The sequence below is a fragment of the Myotis myotis genome, unplaced genomic scaffold (genome assembly GCF_014108235.1).
Source record: "Myotis myotis isolate mMyoMyo1 unplaced genomic scaffold, mMyoMyo1.p scaffold_m19_p_22, whole genome shotgun sequence".
NCBI classification, from domain to species: domain Eukaryota; kingdom Metazoa; phylum Chordata; class Mammalia; order Chiroptera; family Vespertilionidae; genus Myotis; species Myotis myotis.
This window is the reverse complement of record NW_023416327.1, coordinates 390,001-407,879: the sequence shown is the minus strand read 5'-3', so window position 1 is coordinate 407,879 and position 17,879 is coordinate 390,001. Positions and strand designations below refer to the sequence as shown.

The 17,879-nt window shown below is 62.7% G+C and overlaps 1 protein-coding gene across 1 annotated transcript in view; it reads left to right on the top strand.

Annotated features, from left to right (window-relative positions):
• LOC118679105 (cell migration inducing hyaluronidase 1) overlaps positions 1 to 17,879 on the top strand; it is a 58,814-nt gene that overhangs the window by 10,984 nt on the left and 29,951 nt on the right. Inside the window, exons 8-14 of the mRNA XM_036355485.1 lie at positions 646 to 741; positions 1,651 to 1,772; positions 4,676 to 4,808; positions 5,777 to 5,968; positions 13,938 to 14,113; positions 15,577 to 15,786; positions 17,655 to 17,860. Coding sequence (XP_036211378.1) covers positions 646 to 741; positions 1,651 to 1,772; positions 4,676 to 4,808; positions 5,777 to 5,968; positions 13,938 to 14,113; positions 15,577 to 15,786; positions 17,655 to 17,860 — 1,135 coding nt within the window. The remainder of the gene's footprint in view (positions 1 to 645; positions 742 to 1,650; positions 1,773 to 4,675; positions 4,809 to 5,776; positions 5,969 to 13,937; positions 14,114 to 15,576; positions 15,787 to 17,654; positions 17,861 to 17,879) is intronic.

Here is a 17,879-nt window from a genome sequence, read left to right as displayed (position 1 = left end):
ACCGGGGAGGTGGGAGGGGGGCGGGGCCTGAGGGGCAATGTTTTGAGCTAAAAAGACACTTGGGTGGGCCTTCGTAGCGACAGCGGCCTCTGCTCAGAGGAGGGGCAGGCGGGCGGTCGGCTCAGCGGGGTCCGAGCGTAGAGAGGGATCCCATGAGGAATGATGGGGCTCAGAATACGGATTGGGGGGCCACCGCCAGTCACTCTCAAAACCGAAGGCAAAGAGGCATTCGTGTGCTTCCAGGAGCCACGAATGGCCTGGAGCTTTTTGTAAAATTTATTTTTGTTTAAATGTATATATATATTTGTATTGATTTCAGAGAGGAAAGGAAGGGGAGAGAGAGAGGTAGAAACATCCATGATGAGAGAGAATCACGGATCGGCTGCCTCCTGCACACCCCATATTGGGGATGGAGCCCACAACCCGGGTCTGTGCCCTTGACCGGGAATTGAACCTGGAACCCTTCAGTCCACAGGCTGGTGCTCTAGCCACTGAGCCACACCGGCTGGGCACAGAGCTCTGTTTTTCAAGAAGCGGCTCAGATCCCTGTGGGGGCTCCCTCTGCCTTAGACTCCCCCCCCTCCAACCCCCGTCTCCCCGGACTTGGGGTCTGCCTGTGGCTGAACGTCTCTCTCTCTCTGCCAGGTCACGGGGGCTCCGCCGCCGCCCGGGTGTTCAAACTGTTCCGGTCGGAGCATGGCGAGTACTTCAACGTGTCTGCCTCCAGCGAGTGGGTTCAAGGTGAGGCGCGGGACGCCGGGCAAGCCTGACGTTCGGACCAAAGGCCGGACGGACCGAGTTGGCACAATCGGGATTTGTCTCTTGCGCCAATGAGACCGCGTCCCTGTGTCAGGGGCACCTGAAGTGGCAACCGAAATCTGTCCTTTTTAAAAAAATGTATTTTTTTTTTTATTGAAGTCAGAGAGGGAGAGAAACATCCATGAGGAGAGAGAATCACGGATCCGCTGCCTCCTGCACGCCCCGCACTGGGGATCGAGCCCGCAGCCCCGGCCTGTGCCCTTGACCGGGAATCGAACTCTGACCTCCTGGTTCACAGGTTGACGCTCAACCACTGAGCCACATGGGCCGGGCCGAAATCTGCCTGTAATTCATCAGGCCCCGTGGCCAATAGCCCAGAGAGATGGCTTTTTTCTCCCGGAATCGGATCCCATTTCCGGGCCAGGCCGGCCTGCTGGGTTCTGGCCCTGGGGGAGCCCACACCTGGGGGTGGGGTGCAGCCGGGCCCGATCCTTGGGTTGTGGGTTCACGCACGGATTTCCTCTGCCTCCTTTTTGCAACCACGAGGACTATCTATTGCTTTTATGAAGTAAGAGGCATTTTTTAAAAAATATATTTTATTGATTTTTTACATAGAGGAAGGGAGAGGGATAGAGAGTTAGAAACATCGACGAGAGAGAAACATCGATCAGCTGCCTCCTGCACGCCTTCTACTGGGGATGTGCCCGCAACCAAGGTCCATGCCCTTGACCGGAATCGAACCCGGGACCCTCCAGTCCGCAGGCCGATGCTCTAACCACTGGCACACTGGTCAGGGCAGTAAGAGGCGTTTTTAACGACCAGCTGGCTGCCTCGGGGGCTTGGGCCTGGCCCCGCGGCCTCCCTGTCTGACCCGCTCTGCTTCCTGCCCAGACGCCGAGTGGACGGAATGGTTTGACCACGACGGAGCGGCCCCCGCCAAAGGCGGGGCGAAGATCTCCGACCTCCGGGCGGCCCACCCGGGCAAGATCTGCATCCGCCCGCTGGACATCCAGGTACCACGCTGCGCGGTCATGGTGACTGTGGAGAGGGCGGGCCTCCGGGGCGCTGGCCACGTGCGGGGGGGTGCCCGGGGCCCCCGTGGCTCCCAGGATAGAGCCTGTCACCCGGGCCTGTGCCCTGACGGGGAATCGAACCCCTGAGCCGCGCCAGCCGGGCAGCCCTGTCTACCTTCAGTGGGCAGTGGAGCTGGCGATATCACGGGGCGGCTGCAGAAGAGCGTGCCGGCCTCAGGGGGCCAGCGGTGCCGGGCGTGGCGGTCAGGCGACCTGGACCGTCTATAGCCCCCTACGATCCGCGTGCAGGAAAAGGCTGAGCTGGCATCCCCCTGGCTCTCCTTTGCGGCCAGAGCCAGCGGCCATCTGCTGGGCTCAAGACATGATTTCCTAAAAAGCAGCCCCGTCGAAGGCCAACTGTCCTTCGCCTCCTGTGGCTTCAGCCCCGGGGGCCTCGGTCCCGGTGCCAAGCAGGACAGCAGCTGGAGGCCGGCTGTGCCCGCCCGCCCCGATGACAGCCAGTCTCCCCACACCCCGCTGCCGGGACGAGCCCCAGCTGGCCGGACAGCCCTCCCCGGAGCCCGCTTGCGGCCCAGTCCTCTCCCCACCAGCCCCCGGCCACGGAGACCTCGTTCCGTGCCAAGCCCCGGGCTGGGTGCTGGGGTCAGGGAGACGGGAGAAGCCTGGTTCTTGCCCCCCGGGCCCCCGGGCAGGGGGAGGAGGCAGCATGGATGAGGGCACCAGGCCTAGGCCCCAGGGCCACAGTGTGAGGGCAGGGGCAGGCTTTGCTGGATCCCGATGGTGCTCAGGCCCTGGCCGGTGTTGCTCAGTGGGTAGAGCGCCGGGTCGCGGCCGGAAGGGTCCCGGGTTCGATTCCAGTCAAGGGCACGATTTTGCTCAAGGGCAGGTACCTCAATTTCAGGTTCCCCGGCTCTCCCTGGTCAGGGCGCATGCAGGAGGGAACCCATCGATGTGTGTCTCTCACATCGATGTTTCTCTCTGTCTCTCCCTCTCCCTTCCACTCTCTCTCTCTAAAAAAAATGCAAAGCCCTAGCCGGTGTGGCTCAGTGGATAGAGCGTCGGCCTGCAGACTGAAGGGTCCTGGGTTCGATTCCCAGTCAAGGGCACATGCCCGGGTGGCGGGCTCCATCCCCAGTGGGGGGCGTACAGGAGGCAGCCGATCCAGGATCCTCTCTCATCATGGATGTTTCTCTCTCTCTCTCCCTCTCCCTTCCTCTCCGACATCAATAAAAATATTTTTAAAACAACAACCAAAAGCCAATGTTGTTCTGCCCCTTGCCGGCTGTGTGGCCCTGGGCGAGCCCTCTGCTCTGTGAGTCTGTTTCCTGGTCTGTGAGGCCAGCAGAGACCAGACAGGCCGTTCCGCCCTGAAGGTGGAAGATTACAGACGTGAGCGCTCGGCTCCGGGCTGCCAGGCGGGGCTCTCACGCTTCGCCGCCCGCCCGCTGGAATCCCCCGGCACGTTCCCAAGGTCTGGTGCCCTGGCCGCACCCAGACCCAGTCAGATCCCAGACTCGAGGAGGGAGGGAGGGGCCTGGGCGTCGTTGGATGTTATTATTTTTTAAAATATATTTTGATTGATGTCAGAGAGAGGAAGGGAGAGGGAGAGAGAGAGAGAAACATCCATGATGAGAGCGAATCGTGGATCGGCTGCCTCCTGCACACCCCCCACTGGGGATCGAGCTCACAACCCGGGCCTGTGCCCTGACCGGGAATCGAACCCAGGACCCTTAAGTCTGCAGGCCGAGGCTCTATCCACTGAACCACACCGGCTGGGGCCCAAAGATTTTTATTCAGTTCAGAGAGGAAGGGAGAGGGAGAGAAAGAGAGAAACATCCATGATGAGAGCGAATCATGGATCGGCTGCCTCCTGCACGCCCCCTGCTGGGGATGGAGCCTGCAACCAGGGCATGTGCCCTGACCGGGATTCGAACCTGGGACCCTTCAGCCCACTGAGCCACACCAGCCGGGGCCGGGGCACCGTTTCAAAGAGAGTCCCCACGTGGTGTGTGATCATCAGCGCATTGAACGTGGTTTATATCCTCCTGCAGCCACGGTCCACGGTCCATGGTGCGGGGCTGGGTGCGGGGCTGGGTGGGGGTGGGAGTGGTCCAGCCGCAACCAGCCAGCTGGTGCCGAGACAGCACCTGCCCGTGCGGAGTCTCCGGAGGTGCTAAGGCTTAGCACAGCGATGGCGAACTTGCGAACTCATTTTTTGGGTTGATTTTTCTTTGTTCAATGGCATTTAAATATATGAAATAAATATCAGAAACAGAAGTCTTTGTTTGACTATGGTGGCAAAGATCAAAACATTTCTATAGGTGACACGGCACCAGAGTTAAGTTAGGGTTTTTCAAAATGCCGACACGCCGAGCTCAGAAGGTTCGCCGTCACTGGCTCAGCATGTCCCCGGCGAGGCCCAGCGACCCCGGCCTGGGTCCGATCCCGTGGGCCCGGCGACCCCGGCCTGGGCCCGATCCCGTGGGCCCGGTGACCCCGGCCTGGGCCCAATCCCGTGGGCCTGGGGCAGGGCGTGGGTCCTGATCCCGTGGGCCCGGCGACCCCGGCCTGGGCCCGATCCCGTGGGCCCGGCGACCCCGGCCTGGGTCCGATCCCGTGGGCCCGGCGACCCCGGCCTGGGTCCGATCCCGTGGGCCCGGCGACCCCGGCCTGGGCCCGATCGGTGGGCCCGGGGCAGGACGTGGGTCTCGGGAACCGGGGCGGCCGCTAGAATGACAGCCCGGGCCTGGCCGCAGGCTCCCTTCGGGGGCGGTTTGAGACCTGCGAGTGTGTGTTTAGGGCGTGAGTCATCTCCTTTCTTCTTTACAAAATAAAGGAGAGTCACGGCTGTGCCCTGCAATTTCCCTGCCCTCCCCACCCAGGCCACGGCGGCGGACGGAGCCAACCTCACCATCGAGGCCGTCTACAAGCGGGGCCAGGATTACAGGTTCGCCTGCTACGCCCAGGGCCACGCCTGCCCGCCCTACCGCGTGCGGTTCCTGTGCGGGAGGCCGGGTAAGCAGCCCTCCCGGGGACAGAGGCGGCGGGGCCTTGCACGTCTGGGTGGCTGGGTCCGTGGCCTCCAAGCCTCTTGGGGACAGGGCCCCCCCCAATAACACAGGAGGGAGGGGAGGGTGCTGGGAGCGGGTGGGAGGCGGCAGACCCTGCCCTGCCCACTGGTCTATCAGGGGAAGGGCCTGGTCCAAGAATATCAGGGGGCCGTGGACAGGGTGACCTTTCTGCAGCCCCCGACACCCCCTGCTGCCCCCCCCAAACTCCTGCAGCCCCCGACACCCCCCGCAGCCCCTCACCACCCCCCCCTGCATGGACACGCGGCCCCTGGCCTCTCTGGGTGCTGTTATTATTATTATTACTTTTTAAACACAGTATTCTTTTTTAAAATATTTTTATTGATTTTAGAGAGGAAGGGAGAGGTAGAGAGACTGAAACATCCATGATGAGAGAGGATCATGGATCGGCTGCCTCTTGCACGCCCCCTACTAGGGATTGAGCCTGCAACCCGGGCATGTGCCCTGACCGGGAATCGAACCCGGGGCCCTTCAGTCCGCAGGCCGACGCTCTACCCACTGAGCCACACCGGCCGGGGCCGGCTGCTGCTATTTTAAACCCAGGCCCGGAGGTGCTCATTACCAGGGGCTGGGAATGGCCGGTTGGTGTACGGAGGCGCTGGGCCGCCTCCGGAAAGGCGGAAAATTCCTCCGCCCGGAGCTGATGAATGGCTCTTTAATGGTGGGGGTGTTTGTTGACTCCCCAAAACCTGCACCAGGACGGGCAAGATGTGAGCCAGGCGGTGTGGGGTCTGGCTAGGCAGCCCTGGCATTGCCTTGTGTAGGGAAGGGCAGGGAGGAGGCGGACAGTGCAAAGGGTGCCCAGGGCCAGGGCCCGCCTCTCACTCCCTCCCTCCTTCTCACCCTCCTTCTCTTCCTCCCTCCCGCCCGCCCGCCCGACCGGGGTCCTTACAGTGAGGCCCAAGCTCACCGTCACCATCGACACCCACGTCAACAGCACGCTCCTGACGCTGGAGGCCGACGTGCGGTCGTGGAAGCCTGGGGACACCGTGGTGGTGGCCAGCACCGACTACTCCATGTACCAGGCCGAGGAGTTCCGGGTCCTCTCCTGCCGGGCCTGTGCCCCCAACCAGGTCCGAGTAGCAGGTAGGACTCGCCCCCGCCCCATCCCAGGCCGGTGGGAGCTGGGGATGGTGAGGCCAACCGCCGGCTGGAGCCATGGACGGACGACCTGTATCCGTCAGCGCGCCATCAGTGCGCTGCGTAACAAAAGGACCCGTCGCAATCTCAGGGGCAGACCTTTTCTGATTTCTTACTCGTGCACCTGCAGGCTGTCTGGGGCACAGCTTCTGCAGGCTGAGAGGTCGGTTCAGGCAGGCCCCCCATGGCTCTTCGTCTCCCCAGGACACAGTCCTCTGGCGGGTGTGTGGGGGGGGGTGCTGGAGGTCCCCAGAGGGTGCATAGAGACGCAGGAGGATGCTGGGGGCCTGGGCGCCGGACTTGCAGCCTCTGCCCACATCCCATTGGCCAGAGCACATCATGTGGCCGCCACGCACAGGGTGGGAGCCCTGCTTCTCCCACGGGGGAGTGGACATTTCTTAGGTGACCATGCGATCTGCCAGGGATGTTAAAATCTCTCCTTTCTATAGCTTTTGGCCCAAAAGTGGTTCTCAGCCTTCCTGAAGCCACGACCCTTTAAGGCAGTTCCTCACGCTGTGGGGACCCTCAGCCATAACATTATTTCCGTGGCTGCTTCATCGCTGTCATGTTGCTGCTGTGATGAATCGTCATGTAAATACCTGATATGCAGGATGGATTTTCATGGTTACAGATTGAACATCATGAAAGCATCGTGATTAACCACAAAACAATCTGTAATTATAGATGTGCTTTCTGATGGTCTGAGGCGAGCCCTGTGAAAGGGTTGTTCGACCCCCAAAGGGGCCGCGACCCCCAGGTTGAGAACCGCTGGTCTGGGGTTTTCTTCTCCTCCATCTTGACTTTGGCGCCCGTCGTTTGAAGTGGGCGAGGCCACGGGATCCCAGATGGTTAGCGGCGAAGGGACCTCATTCATCGCCGGGTTCGTTGTTCTCGGTGGCCAGAGCGATGCGCCCATTCGGGGGGCCTGGTTGTAAGCGACAGAGCGCAACTCGACTGTGCTCATCCAGAGACCGGCCGGCCGGCCGAGAGAGGACAGGGCACAAGGCGGCTGCAGGGCCCTGGGGGGCGGGGACCGGCGGGCAGCTTCCTGGGGGCGTCCCTCTGCAGGCTCCACGCTTAGTCCCCGGGACAGAGCTCAGAGGTTACGTTCAGGGCGGGCACTGGCGGGGCCGGCCGAGAGAGGACAGGGCACAGCGCCGCTGCAGGGCCCTGGGGGGCGGGGGGGGCGGGCAGCTTCCTGGGGGCGTCCCTCTGCAGGCTCCACGCTTAGTCCCCGGGACAGAGCTCAGCGGTCACGTTCAGGGCGGGCACTGGCGGGGCCGGCGGGAGGGGACAGGCCCTGCCCTCACAGCCCCTCTGAGACGGCCCCACATGGAGAGAGGGTCCCGTCCCAGGGACTCTGGGGTGCATTGCCGGGAGCAGTAGAAATACCAGCTCCAGCCCTGGCCGGTGTGGCTCAGTGGATAGAGCGTCGGCCTGCGGACTGAAGGGTCCCAAGTTTGATTCCGGTCAAGGGCACAGGCCCGGGTTGTGGGCTCCATCCCCAGTGGGGGGCGTGCAGGAGGCAGCCGGTCCATGATTCTCTCTCATCACTGATGTTTCTCTCTCTCTTTCCCTCTCCCTTCCTCTCTGACATCAATAAAGAAATATATTTTAAAAAGGAAAAGAAACACCAGCTCCACCAGAGAAGTAGTAGGATTGGGGGCAGCAGACAGCTACGGCCTAAGAAAGCCTATCAGCTCAATTCAAAATACACTATTTTGGAAATAAAACCACAGAGAGTAAAATTCGACCCAATTTTTTTAAAAAAATGTATTTTTGTTGATTTCAGAGAGGAAGAGAGAGGGAGAGAGAAACATCCATGAGAGAGAATCAATGATGAGAGAGAATCTCCTCCCTGCACACCCCGCCCCCACACTGGGGATCAAGCCCGCAACCCGGGCATGTGCCCTGGACCGGAATCGAACCCGGGACCCTTCGGTCTGCAGACCGACGCTCTATCCACTGAGCCACACCGGCCAGGGTCCGGCTGCTTCCCAAGGCCGGAGAGAGCGCTGGCTGCTCCAGGCCTGAGTGCAGGGAGGAGAGGGGGAGGGGGGCGCTGGCTCCCTCGGGGCCCTCCAGCCGCCCTGGGTTTAGCGAGGCCGGTGACTGTGTCTGCAGCAGCCCACACCCAGCTGACCCCGCCCTGGAGGGTTAGCCCAGTGGTCGGCTAACTCATTCGTCAACAGAGCCCAATATCAACAGCACGACGACTGAAATTTCCTTTGAGAGCCAAGTTTTTTAAACTTAAACTATACAGGTAGGTACATTGTTATTAACTTACTTAGGGTATGCCTAAGGCTTAGGAAGAGCCACACTCAAGGGGCCAAAGAGCCGCATGTGGCTCGCGAGCCACAGTTTGCTGACCACGGGGATAGACTCAGAGGGGACGGTCCACTGGGCTCTGCTCACCAGCGCCTCCTGGTGGGTGGTGTCCGGAACTCTCCAGGCAGGAGTCTGTGTGTGTGAGTGTGCTTGTGTGCATGTGTGTGCGAGCATGTGTGCATGTGTGACTGTGTGCATGTGTGTCCGTGCTTGCATGCATGTGCGTGTGTGATTGAGTGTGTGTGCATGTGAGTGTATGTATGTGTGTGAGCACGCACACATGTGTGCATGTGTGTGCACGTGCGTGTGAGAGTGAGTGTGCATGTCCGTGTGCGTGCATGTGAGTGTGTGCGCGCGTGCATGTGTGTGCATTGTGTGAATGTGTGTGCGTGTGTGAGTGTGTGCGCGTGTGTGAGTGTGTGTGCATGTGTGTGAGTGTGAGTGTGTGTGAGTGTGTGTGTGTGTGTGTGTCCAGGGGACTCACATGCCTTCTCTTCAGCCCCAGCCCCCCTCTCTGGCTCTCCATCTTCCCCCGAAAGAGCGAGGACTCCACCTGCTCCCTTGTTTGGGGCAACTGCCCCCCATTCTCTCCCGGGGCTCCCCTCCCCCAGCTGCTACAGAGAGGGGTGCACACAGCCCCCCTGGCCGCTGCTCTCCGCCCCCTTCCAGTAAACAGGCATGTGGAGGCTTCTCTGATGGGAAACAGATGAGGGTAACGAAACCATGAAAACGTGTGAATCATCCAAAAAGAAAACATTTCCTGGTCTCGCCAGCCGCAGGCTAATTCCCAACACCTCCTGACACGGCCATTAGAGCGCCTGGCGGCGTACTGCCCGCGGGCACCCCGCCCTCCTGCTGGGACCGCCCTGCCCCCTCGCCCAGTGGCACTCCTGTTGGGGAGACCTGGCATGCGTGCAGGTTCCCGTGACACGCCCACACGCACACGCTCCGTCCGCGCCCTCTTCACGGGCAGCTACCACAGATGCGGAGACCGAGGCTCCGGGAAATCCAGGGTCTAGACCAGGGGTCGGCAAACAGCGGCTCACGAGCCACATGCGGCTCTTTGGCCCCTTGAGTGTGGCTCTTCCACAAAATACCGACTTCCGCGCATGGGCCACGAAGTTTCAATCGCACTGTCCGTGCGGGCCCCCACGTGGCATTTTGTGGAAGAGCCACACTCAAGGGGCCAAAGAGCCGCATGTGGCTCGCGAGCCGCCGTTTGCCGACCCCTGGTCTAGACTCGTCCTTTCTAATGAGGTAGCCACCAGCCACATGTGGCTGTTTAGGTGTCATTCCAGCCCGTCTGGCGTGGCTCAGTGGTTGAGCATCTACCTATGAACCAGGAGGTCACGGTTCGATTCCCAGTCAGGGCACAGGCCCAGGTTGCAGGCTCCATCCCCAGTGGGGGGCGTGCAGGAGGCAGCCGATCCATGATTCTCTCTAATCATGTCCCTCTCTCTCTCTCTCTCTCTCTCTCGCTCTCTCTTCCCTTTCTCTAAAAACATATCTCTCTATATAAAATGCTAATACGCAAAATGTCCCCTCCTGGACATTTGACCAGAAGTTTGATCACTCGCTATGACGTGCGCTGACCACCAGGGGGCGGTGCGGAATGAAGGAAGGCCCCGGCCAGCAGCCAGAAGGCCCTGATGGGCCCTGCTCACCAGCCAGGCCTAGGGACCCTACCTGTGCACGAATTTCGTGCACCGGGCCTCTAGTTTTAAATAAATAAATAGAGCCCTGGCCAGTTTGGCTCAGTGGATAGAGCATCGGCCTGCAGACTGAAGGGTCCTGGGTTCAATTCCGGCCAAGGGCACACGCCCGGATTGCGGTCTCGATTCCCAGTAGGGGGCGTGCAGGAGGCAGCCGATCCATGATTCTCTCTCATCATGGATGTTTCTCTATCTCTCTCTCCCTCTCCCTTCCTCTCTGAAATGAATAAATAAATAAGAGAATGATAACTTTATAAAAATATGAATAACTAAATAAATAAATATTCCAACTGCAGTTAGAAAGTCCGTTTCTCGGACACAAGAGCCGGGTTTCCCGTGTCCGTGGCTGCGTGTGGCGAGAGGCCACGCGGCGGCCACCGTTCAGGCAGAGCGCGGCCGTCACCCCGAAGGTGTGGGGGTGCCGGAGTCGGCCACGCACGCCTCCCTGGTGGGCGGAGGATGGGCAGGATTCCAACCCGGAGCCGCCCGGCCGGCCCCAGGCTGCGCGACCAACGCTGTCCTCCCCCCTGACGACCCCGACCCCGCATCTCCCCTCGCAGCCGAAGCCGGCTGGGCTGCGGGAGGAACCCGGGGGCCCTGGGGCTTAGCGCTGCTTCCCCGGGACCTGCCCTGAGCCCCTCGGGCTGGTCCTCGGGGGTCCAGAGGGCAGGCCCTGGCCCGTCCCGCACACTCGCTGGCCCCGCTGGGTCTGAGCCTCGCTCGGCACCTGTGTCTGTCTCCCCCCCTCCTCCCCCACGATGGCCCTTGATGCTTATTCTTCTCTGGACCCCAGAGTGGCCAGCACCGTGCCCGCCCCGGGGAGAGGGCCGGGGGGCGAAGCCAGGGCCGCAGCAGCCTGGCCGCTCGGGGCGGGGGGCGGGGAAGGTCAGGGTTTGAGTCCCTCAGCTTCCCAGCCACCCCCACCCCGTGCCCGTGCTCACAGCCCTCCTGGAGGGTTGGGGACAAACACGGCCGTCTGCTGTACCTGCTCCCTCAGCATCAGCGCTGCGAGGAGGGAGGGAGGGTGGAGGCCGGGAAACGGACCGGGGACAGCGGCCGGGCGCGGCCTGGGAAAGCAGCGGCGGACAGATGACGGGCCACAGGGCTCTGTGCGGGTCTGATAGGGGCTCCCGTGGGGGGGTGGGGGCGGGGAGGGGGTGGCAGAATCACGCTGACAGGTCTGTCTCCCTGCCCGCCCCCCCCGGGGGTCTGACCCTCTCAGTCCCCACCCACCGGCCGGCCGGCTGGTCTCCCCGGGAACAAGCAAACAGCCGACAGGAGGCCATGACAGGGGTGAGGCTGGCGGTACCAGCCCGGGTTCCAGCCCTTTTTAAAAATATTCTTTTATTGATGTCAGAGAGGAAGGGAGAGAGAGAGAGAGAGAGAGAGAGACAGTGATGATGAGAGAGCATCATGGACCGGCTGCCTCCTGCACGCCCCCCCCTGGGGATGGAGCCCGCAACCCGGGCCTGTGCCCTTGACCGGGAATCGAACCCTGACCTCCCGGTTCCTAGGTCGATGCCCAACCACTGAGCCATGCCGGCCGGGCCCAGCTTTTGGTGACACGAACTCTGCGGGCAGGCCGAGCACCGGCCCCCAAGGCGTCCCCCATCCTAGTCCTTGGGGCCTGTGCGTGGGGCCGGCCCAGGCAGAAGGGACTCTGCAGGTGTGACGGTGTTAGGGCTGGGGGGAGGGGGTGGGGACACGGTCCGGGTGGGATCGCGGAGGTCCTCATCGTGGGACACGGGGGTCAGGCTCACGGGAGGAGGTGAGGAGGCGGCAGAGCAGACTGGAGCGATGGGGGGTTGCAGGCGGAGGAGGCGCCACCTGCCAAGGGGCACAGGGGCCATAGAAGCCGAAAGGGACAGACCCCGCCCCCCAGGCCCCCTCGCCCACCCCCCTCTGGGCCCAGCCCTGCCGGCCCCTGTGGCTGGTTTGGCCATCTGACCCCCAGGCCCCTGAACGCCCCGTGTGGTCATCTGGGCGGCAGCCCCGGGAGCTGGCACGGACTCCCCGGGGGGATTTCTGGGCTTGGCCGCGAGCCAGGGGCCCCGCTTTGAACTCGGGGGCTTCGGAGAAGCAGCGCCTCCCCGTCTGCAGATGCCAGGGCGTCAGCACCCCCAGATCCCGCAGGCCCGGCCCCGGGCGGCCCCGGGCAGGCAGGCGGGAGGGGCCGGCCGCTCAGGGCGCCCAGAGGCCACGACCTTGCATGTGGTCTGGGTCCCGGGCCGGAGGAGGCATGTGCTCTGGTGCTCACGCCAGGGTGCCCCCCTCCCTCCTCCCCTCTTCCCGCCCATCCCCCCTCCCCCCCATGAGCACCAGGAGGCGGCTGTGATGTGGTCCAGGCTGCGAGGCCACAGGACAGGTGGCTGTTCCCTGAAACGCCGCCCGACCGGAGGGCGGAGGGCCCGCGGCCAGGTCAGCAGCCCCGCCTGGAGCGGGCTAGAGGCAGGCTAGGCCCTGGCCGGTGTTGCTCAGTGGTTAGAGCGCCGCCTCCTCCCGGGCCCCGGGCCCCGGGCCCCAGACGGGGTTCCTGCAGGAGGCAACCCATCGATGTGTCTCTCCCTCCCATCGATGTTTCTCTCTGTCCCTCCCTCTGCCTTCCACTCTCCCTAAAAATCAATGGGAGCCCTGGCTGGTGTGGCTCAGTGGGTAGCACGTCGGCCTGCGGACTGAGGGGTCCCGGGTTCGATTCCCGGTCAAGGGCACAGGCCTGGGTTGTGGGCTGGATCCCCAGTAGGGGGCATGCAGGGGGCAGCCGATCCGTGATTCTCTCTCATCATGAATGTTTCTCTCTTCCTCCCTCTCTCTTCCTCTCTGAAATCAATAAACATCTATTTTTTTAAAAAAATCAATGGGGAGCTATCGTCAGGGGAGGATTAACAACAACAACAACAAAATTAGAAGCAGGCTGGGGCCTCCGTTCCAGAAAAGCACTCAGGGCCGTGGTGCAGGCAGGATTCGGGCTGACAATCAAACGCAGCTGCAACATTTCAAGCTCTTGTCTCCCCCCCCCCCCCGGTTTGGGGGGAGGGGTGCGGCTGGGGCCAGTGGTACAGGCTCAGGGCATCCTCCCCTCCCCGGCCAGAAGGAGGGAGGGGGAGAGAGAGGGAGAGGGAGGGTGTGATGCGGCCAGCACGGGGCTGGTGAACCCTGCGCTGTCCAGCGGGACCCTGGAGGCACCCGGAGCCAGCCACTGGCCACCGTGCTGGGCACAGAAGCTTCGTGGCTGCAGACGCTGAGGCTGAAGCCAGTTGGGCACAGACAGGTTCGCTTTCACGAATATGGGCTGTGGCAGGGGCCTCACAGCCGGGGGGGCGGGGGGGTGCGCGTCATGTCTGTAAGAATCCCAGCCACGTGGAGGTTGGGGCGTGAGCTCAGGGGGCCATCAGAGCCCAGGTTTCCTATCTCGATGGTGTGCCATGTCCAGGGCCCGCTCCTCACCTGCCCAAGGGAGGGGGGGGCCTGGATCACCCCCACATGTCCACATTCCAGCCCGGGAGCAGGGCCCCCGAGGGGGCCCCCATCGCTCTGCCCGCCCTGTGCCCACAGCAGCTGCAGGGCGCCGGGCACCTGTCTCTCCCGTGAAGCCCTGTGTCCGCCTGACACCCTGGGGATTTCAGTCCTGAAAAGTGGAAGAGGGGCGGATCCTGGGGACAAACAGCCGTGCCGGCCCCGGCCCCAGGTCTGAGCATGTGTGGCCGCTCAGAGGCGGCCTCCCCTCCCTGGGCTTCCTGCCGTGCAAAGGGCCTGGGGCCGCCACGCAGGCCGTGGAGGGATCCCTGCTCAGGAGGGTCAGGCAGCCGGCAGGGCCGGAGCCCCTGAGCACACGCAGCCCCTCTGATGCCCCCCCCTGCCCCCCGTGTCTGCCCCAGGGAAGCCCATGTACCTGCACATCGGGGAGGAGGTCGACGGCGTGGACATGCGGGCCGAGGTCGGGCTGCTGAGCCGCAACTTGGTGATCGCAGGGGAGATGGAGGCCGGGTGCTACCCCTACACCAGCCACATCTGCAGCTTCTTCGACTTCGACACCTTCGGGGGCCACATCAAGGTAGGGGCCTGCCCCGTGCGGCCAGAGCCCCATCCAACCCCACCTGAGACTTCCCAGGGCGCCAGGCTGCGTGTGGGAGGGGTGGAGGGGGCGGAGGGGAAGGAGAGGGGCTGAGGCAGGAGAACCTTCTGGAGTGTGGAGAAGTCTTATGTGTTAACTGCTGGCGTGCTGTCCCACCCATCGAGACTTGGAAACAGGAGAGACAGGGCGCAAACTGGGGACAGATCCCTACGCCCCTCCCATCAGTCCCGCGAGTCCCACCAGCCACACCAGCCACACCAGACCCACCAGCCACCAGCCACACCAGCCCCACCAGCCACACCAGCCACACCAGCCACACCAGTCCCACCAGCCACACCAGCCACACCAGCCCCACCAGCCACACCAGCCACACCAGCCACACCAGCCCCACCAGCCACACCAGCCACACCAGTCCCACCAGCCACACCAGTCCCACCAGTCCCGCCAGTCCCACCAGCCACACCAGTCCCACCAGCCACACCAGTCCCACCAGTCACACAAATCACACCAGTCCCACCAATCCCACCAGCCACACCAGTCCCACCAGCCACGCCAGCCACACCAGCCTCACCAGCCTCACTAGCCACACCAGTCCCACCAGCCACACCAGCCACACCAGTCACACCAGCCACACCAACCACACCAGTCACACCAATCACACCAGCCACACCAGCTACACCAGTCACACCAGTCCCACCAGTCACACCAGCCACACCAGTCACACCAGTCCCACCAGCCACACCAGCCATACCAATCACACCAGTCACACCAATCACACCAGCCACACCAGCCATACCAATCACACCAGTCCCACCAGTCACACCAGCCACACCAGCCACACCAGCCACACCAGCCACACCAGTCCCACCAGCCACACCAGCCACACCAGTCCCACCAGCCACACCAGCCACACCAGTCCCACCAGCCACACCAGTCCCACCAGCCACACCAGTCACACCAGCCACACCAACCACACCAGTCACACCAATCACACCAGCCACACCAGTCACACCAGCCACACCAACCACACCAGTCACACCAGCCACACCAGCCACACCAGTCCCACCAGCCACACCAGCCTCACCAGTCCCACCAGCCACACCAGCCACACCAGTCCCACCAGCCACACCAGCCACACCAGTCCCACCAGCCACACCAGCCTCACCAGTCCCACCAGCCACACCAGCCACTCCAGTCCCACCAGCCACACCAGCCTCACCAGTCCCACCAGCCACACCAGCCACACCAGTCCCACCAGCCACACCAGCCTCACCAATCCCACCAGCCACACCAGCCACACCAGTCCCATCAGCCACACCAGCCACACCAGTCTCATCAGCCACACCAGCCACACCAGTCCCACCAGCCACACCAGGGTGCCAGGGAGCGACTACCGCCTCCTCTGACTCCCGCCTCCCCCCCGCCTCCGTCCCTCCTCCCAGTTCGCCCTGGGCTTCAAGGCCGCGCACCTGGAGGGCGTGGAGCTGCGGCACATGGGGCAGCAGCTGGTGGGCCAGTACCCCATCCACTTCCACCTGGCGGGCGACCTGGACGAGCGCGGCGGCTACGACCCGCCCACCTACGTGCGGGACCTGTCCATCCACCACACCTTCTCGCGCTGCGTCACCGTCCACGGCTCCAACGGCTTGCTGGTGAGCGCTCCCCCTCCTCCCTCCTCCCTCCTCCCAGGAGAACGGACCTCGAGGGCCCTCCCTCCCGCCACGCAGCCAGCTCTCGGGTCACCAAGTCCAGGGTCTCGGGGCGGAACCACCCTCCCTCCCCTTGGGCACCAGTGACCTCCAATGACAGCAGCTGCCAGCCAAAGAGAAGGAGAAAATGGGCTGACTGCTTGCCGCAGGGCACCAAGACGCAGGGGTGGTGGTCACGGGGTACGGGGTGGGGGGGACAGCTGTGGTGTCAGCCCGGCCACCGAGCCCTTTGCTGCCCGCAGACCAAGTGTCTGTCAGAGCAAAGTCTGCTGGGAGACGTGTGGTCATTAGCTCGTCGGCCTGACTGTCAGAGGCCTATCTTGACTTGCACAGATAGTTCTTTTTTAAAAAAAAAATATATATTTTGTATTGATTTCAGACAGGAAGGGAGAGGGAGATGGATAGAAACATTAGTGATGAGAGAGAATCAGGGATCAGCTGCCTCCTGCACGCCCCACACTGGGGATCCAGCCCGCAACCCGGGCATGTGCCCTGACCGGGAATCGAACCCTGACCTCCTGGTTCCTAGGTTGATGCTCAGCCACTGGGCCACGCCAGCCGGGCCCAACTTATCCTATAGAATAAAAGGCTAATATGCAGATCGATCGGACGGCGGAACGACCGGTCGCTATGACACGCACTGACCACCAGGGGGCAGGTGCTCAATGCAGGAGCAGCCCCCTGGTGGTCAGTGCGCTCCCACAGGGGGAGTGCCGCTCAGCCATAAGCCGGGCTCACAGCTGGTGAGCGCAGAGGTGGTGGTGGGAGCCTCTCCAACTGCCGGCTTAAATGGGGAGCGGGCCTAAGCCATCAGTCGGACATCCCCTGAGGGCTCCTGGACTTCGAGAGGGCGGAGGCTGGGCTGAGGGACCGCCCCCCACCCAGTGTATGAATTTCGTGCAGCGGGCCTCTAGTATTTTCTGTAAACGTGTCCAACTGGACGACACAGAATGGCACCTCCAGCTTGTGTTTGCTTCGCCCCGCACGATGTTTAGAGAAACATCTGATCGTTTATTCTCTAAACCGATCATTGTATGCTGCCCCGCACCCCCTTCTCACGGACCAAACTCACGCCCCTGTGAACTTTACGATCAGATGTCCCAGGTGCCATTCGGGCCCCAGATGTGTTTCCTTTGGCCTGAACGGTGTTTAAAGCAACATTCAAATCCGCTCCCACGGTTTAAGCACCGAGAGATTTCACGTCAGAGCCGGGTTCCGGCTTCTCTGGGAACGTCGGCCAAGCCGGCGGCACCAGACCTGCCTTGCTGCCTGGCCGAGAGTCCCGGCTGCCCCGCTGGGCCGGCCTGCGTTCCTCGGGGGCCCGAGCCCACCGCCTCCTCGTGTGTCTCAGGCGATGCCTGGCCGGTGCCACCCGTGCATTTGTGTTTGTGACACTTGCTTTTTTTTTTTTTTTAAGTATTTTTTAAGTTAAGAGAGGAAGGGAGAGGGAGAGAGAGAGAAACATCCATGATGAGAGAGAATCATGGATCGGCTGCCTCCTGCACGCCCCCACACTGGGGATGGGATGTGCCCGCAATCAAGGTACATGCCCTAAACCGGAATCAAGCCCAGGACCCTTCAGTCTGCAGGCCAACGCTCTACCCACTGAGCCACACCGGTCAGGGCCACACCTGCTTCTCATGCTTTATCCCTCTTCCCATCCCTTGGGGCCTCGGCCGGAACAACTCGAGCTGGAAGGGACCTGTCCGGCCCTCCCCAGTCCCCTCAGGCCCAACCCCAGCGTCCGGTCCACCTCCGACCGCCCCCTGGCCCCGTGCTCCCCGTGGTGACAGGCCCCCCTCGCCCCTCAGGTCAAGGACGTCGTGGGCTACGACTCGCTGGGCCACTGCTTCTTCACGGAGGACGGGCCGGAGGAGCGCAACACCTTCGACCACTGCCTGGGCCTCCTCGTCAAGGCGGGGACGCTCCTGCCCTCCGACCGGGACAGCAGGATGTGCAAGGCCATCACGGAGGACGCCTTCCCGGGCTACATCCCCAAGCCCAGGCAGGACTGCAAGTACGCGCCCCCCGCGCCC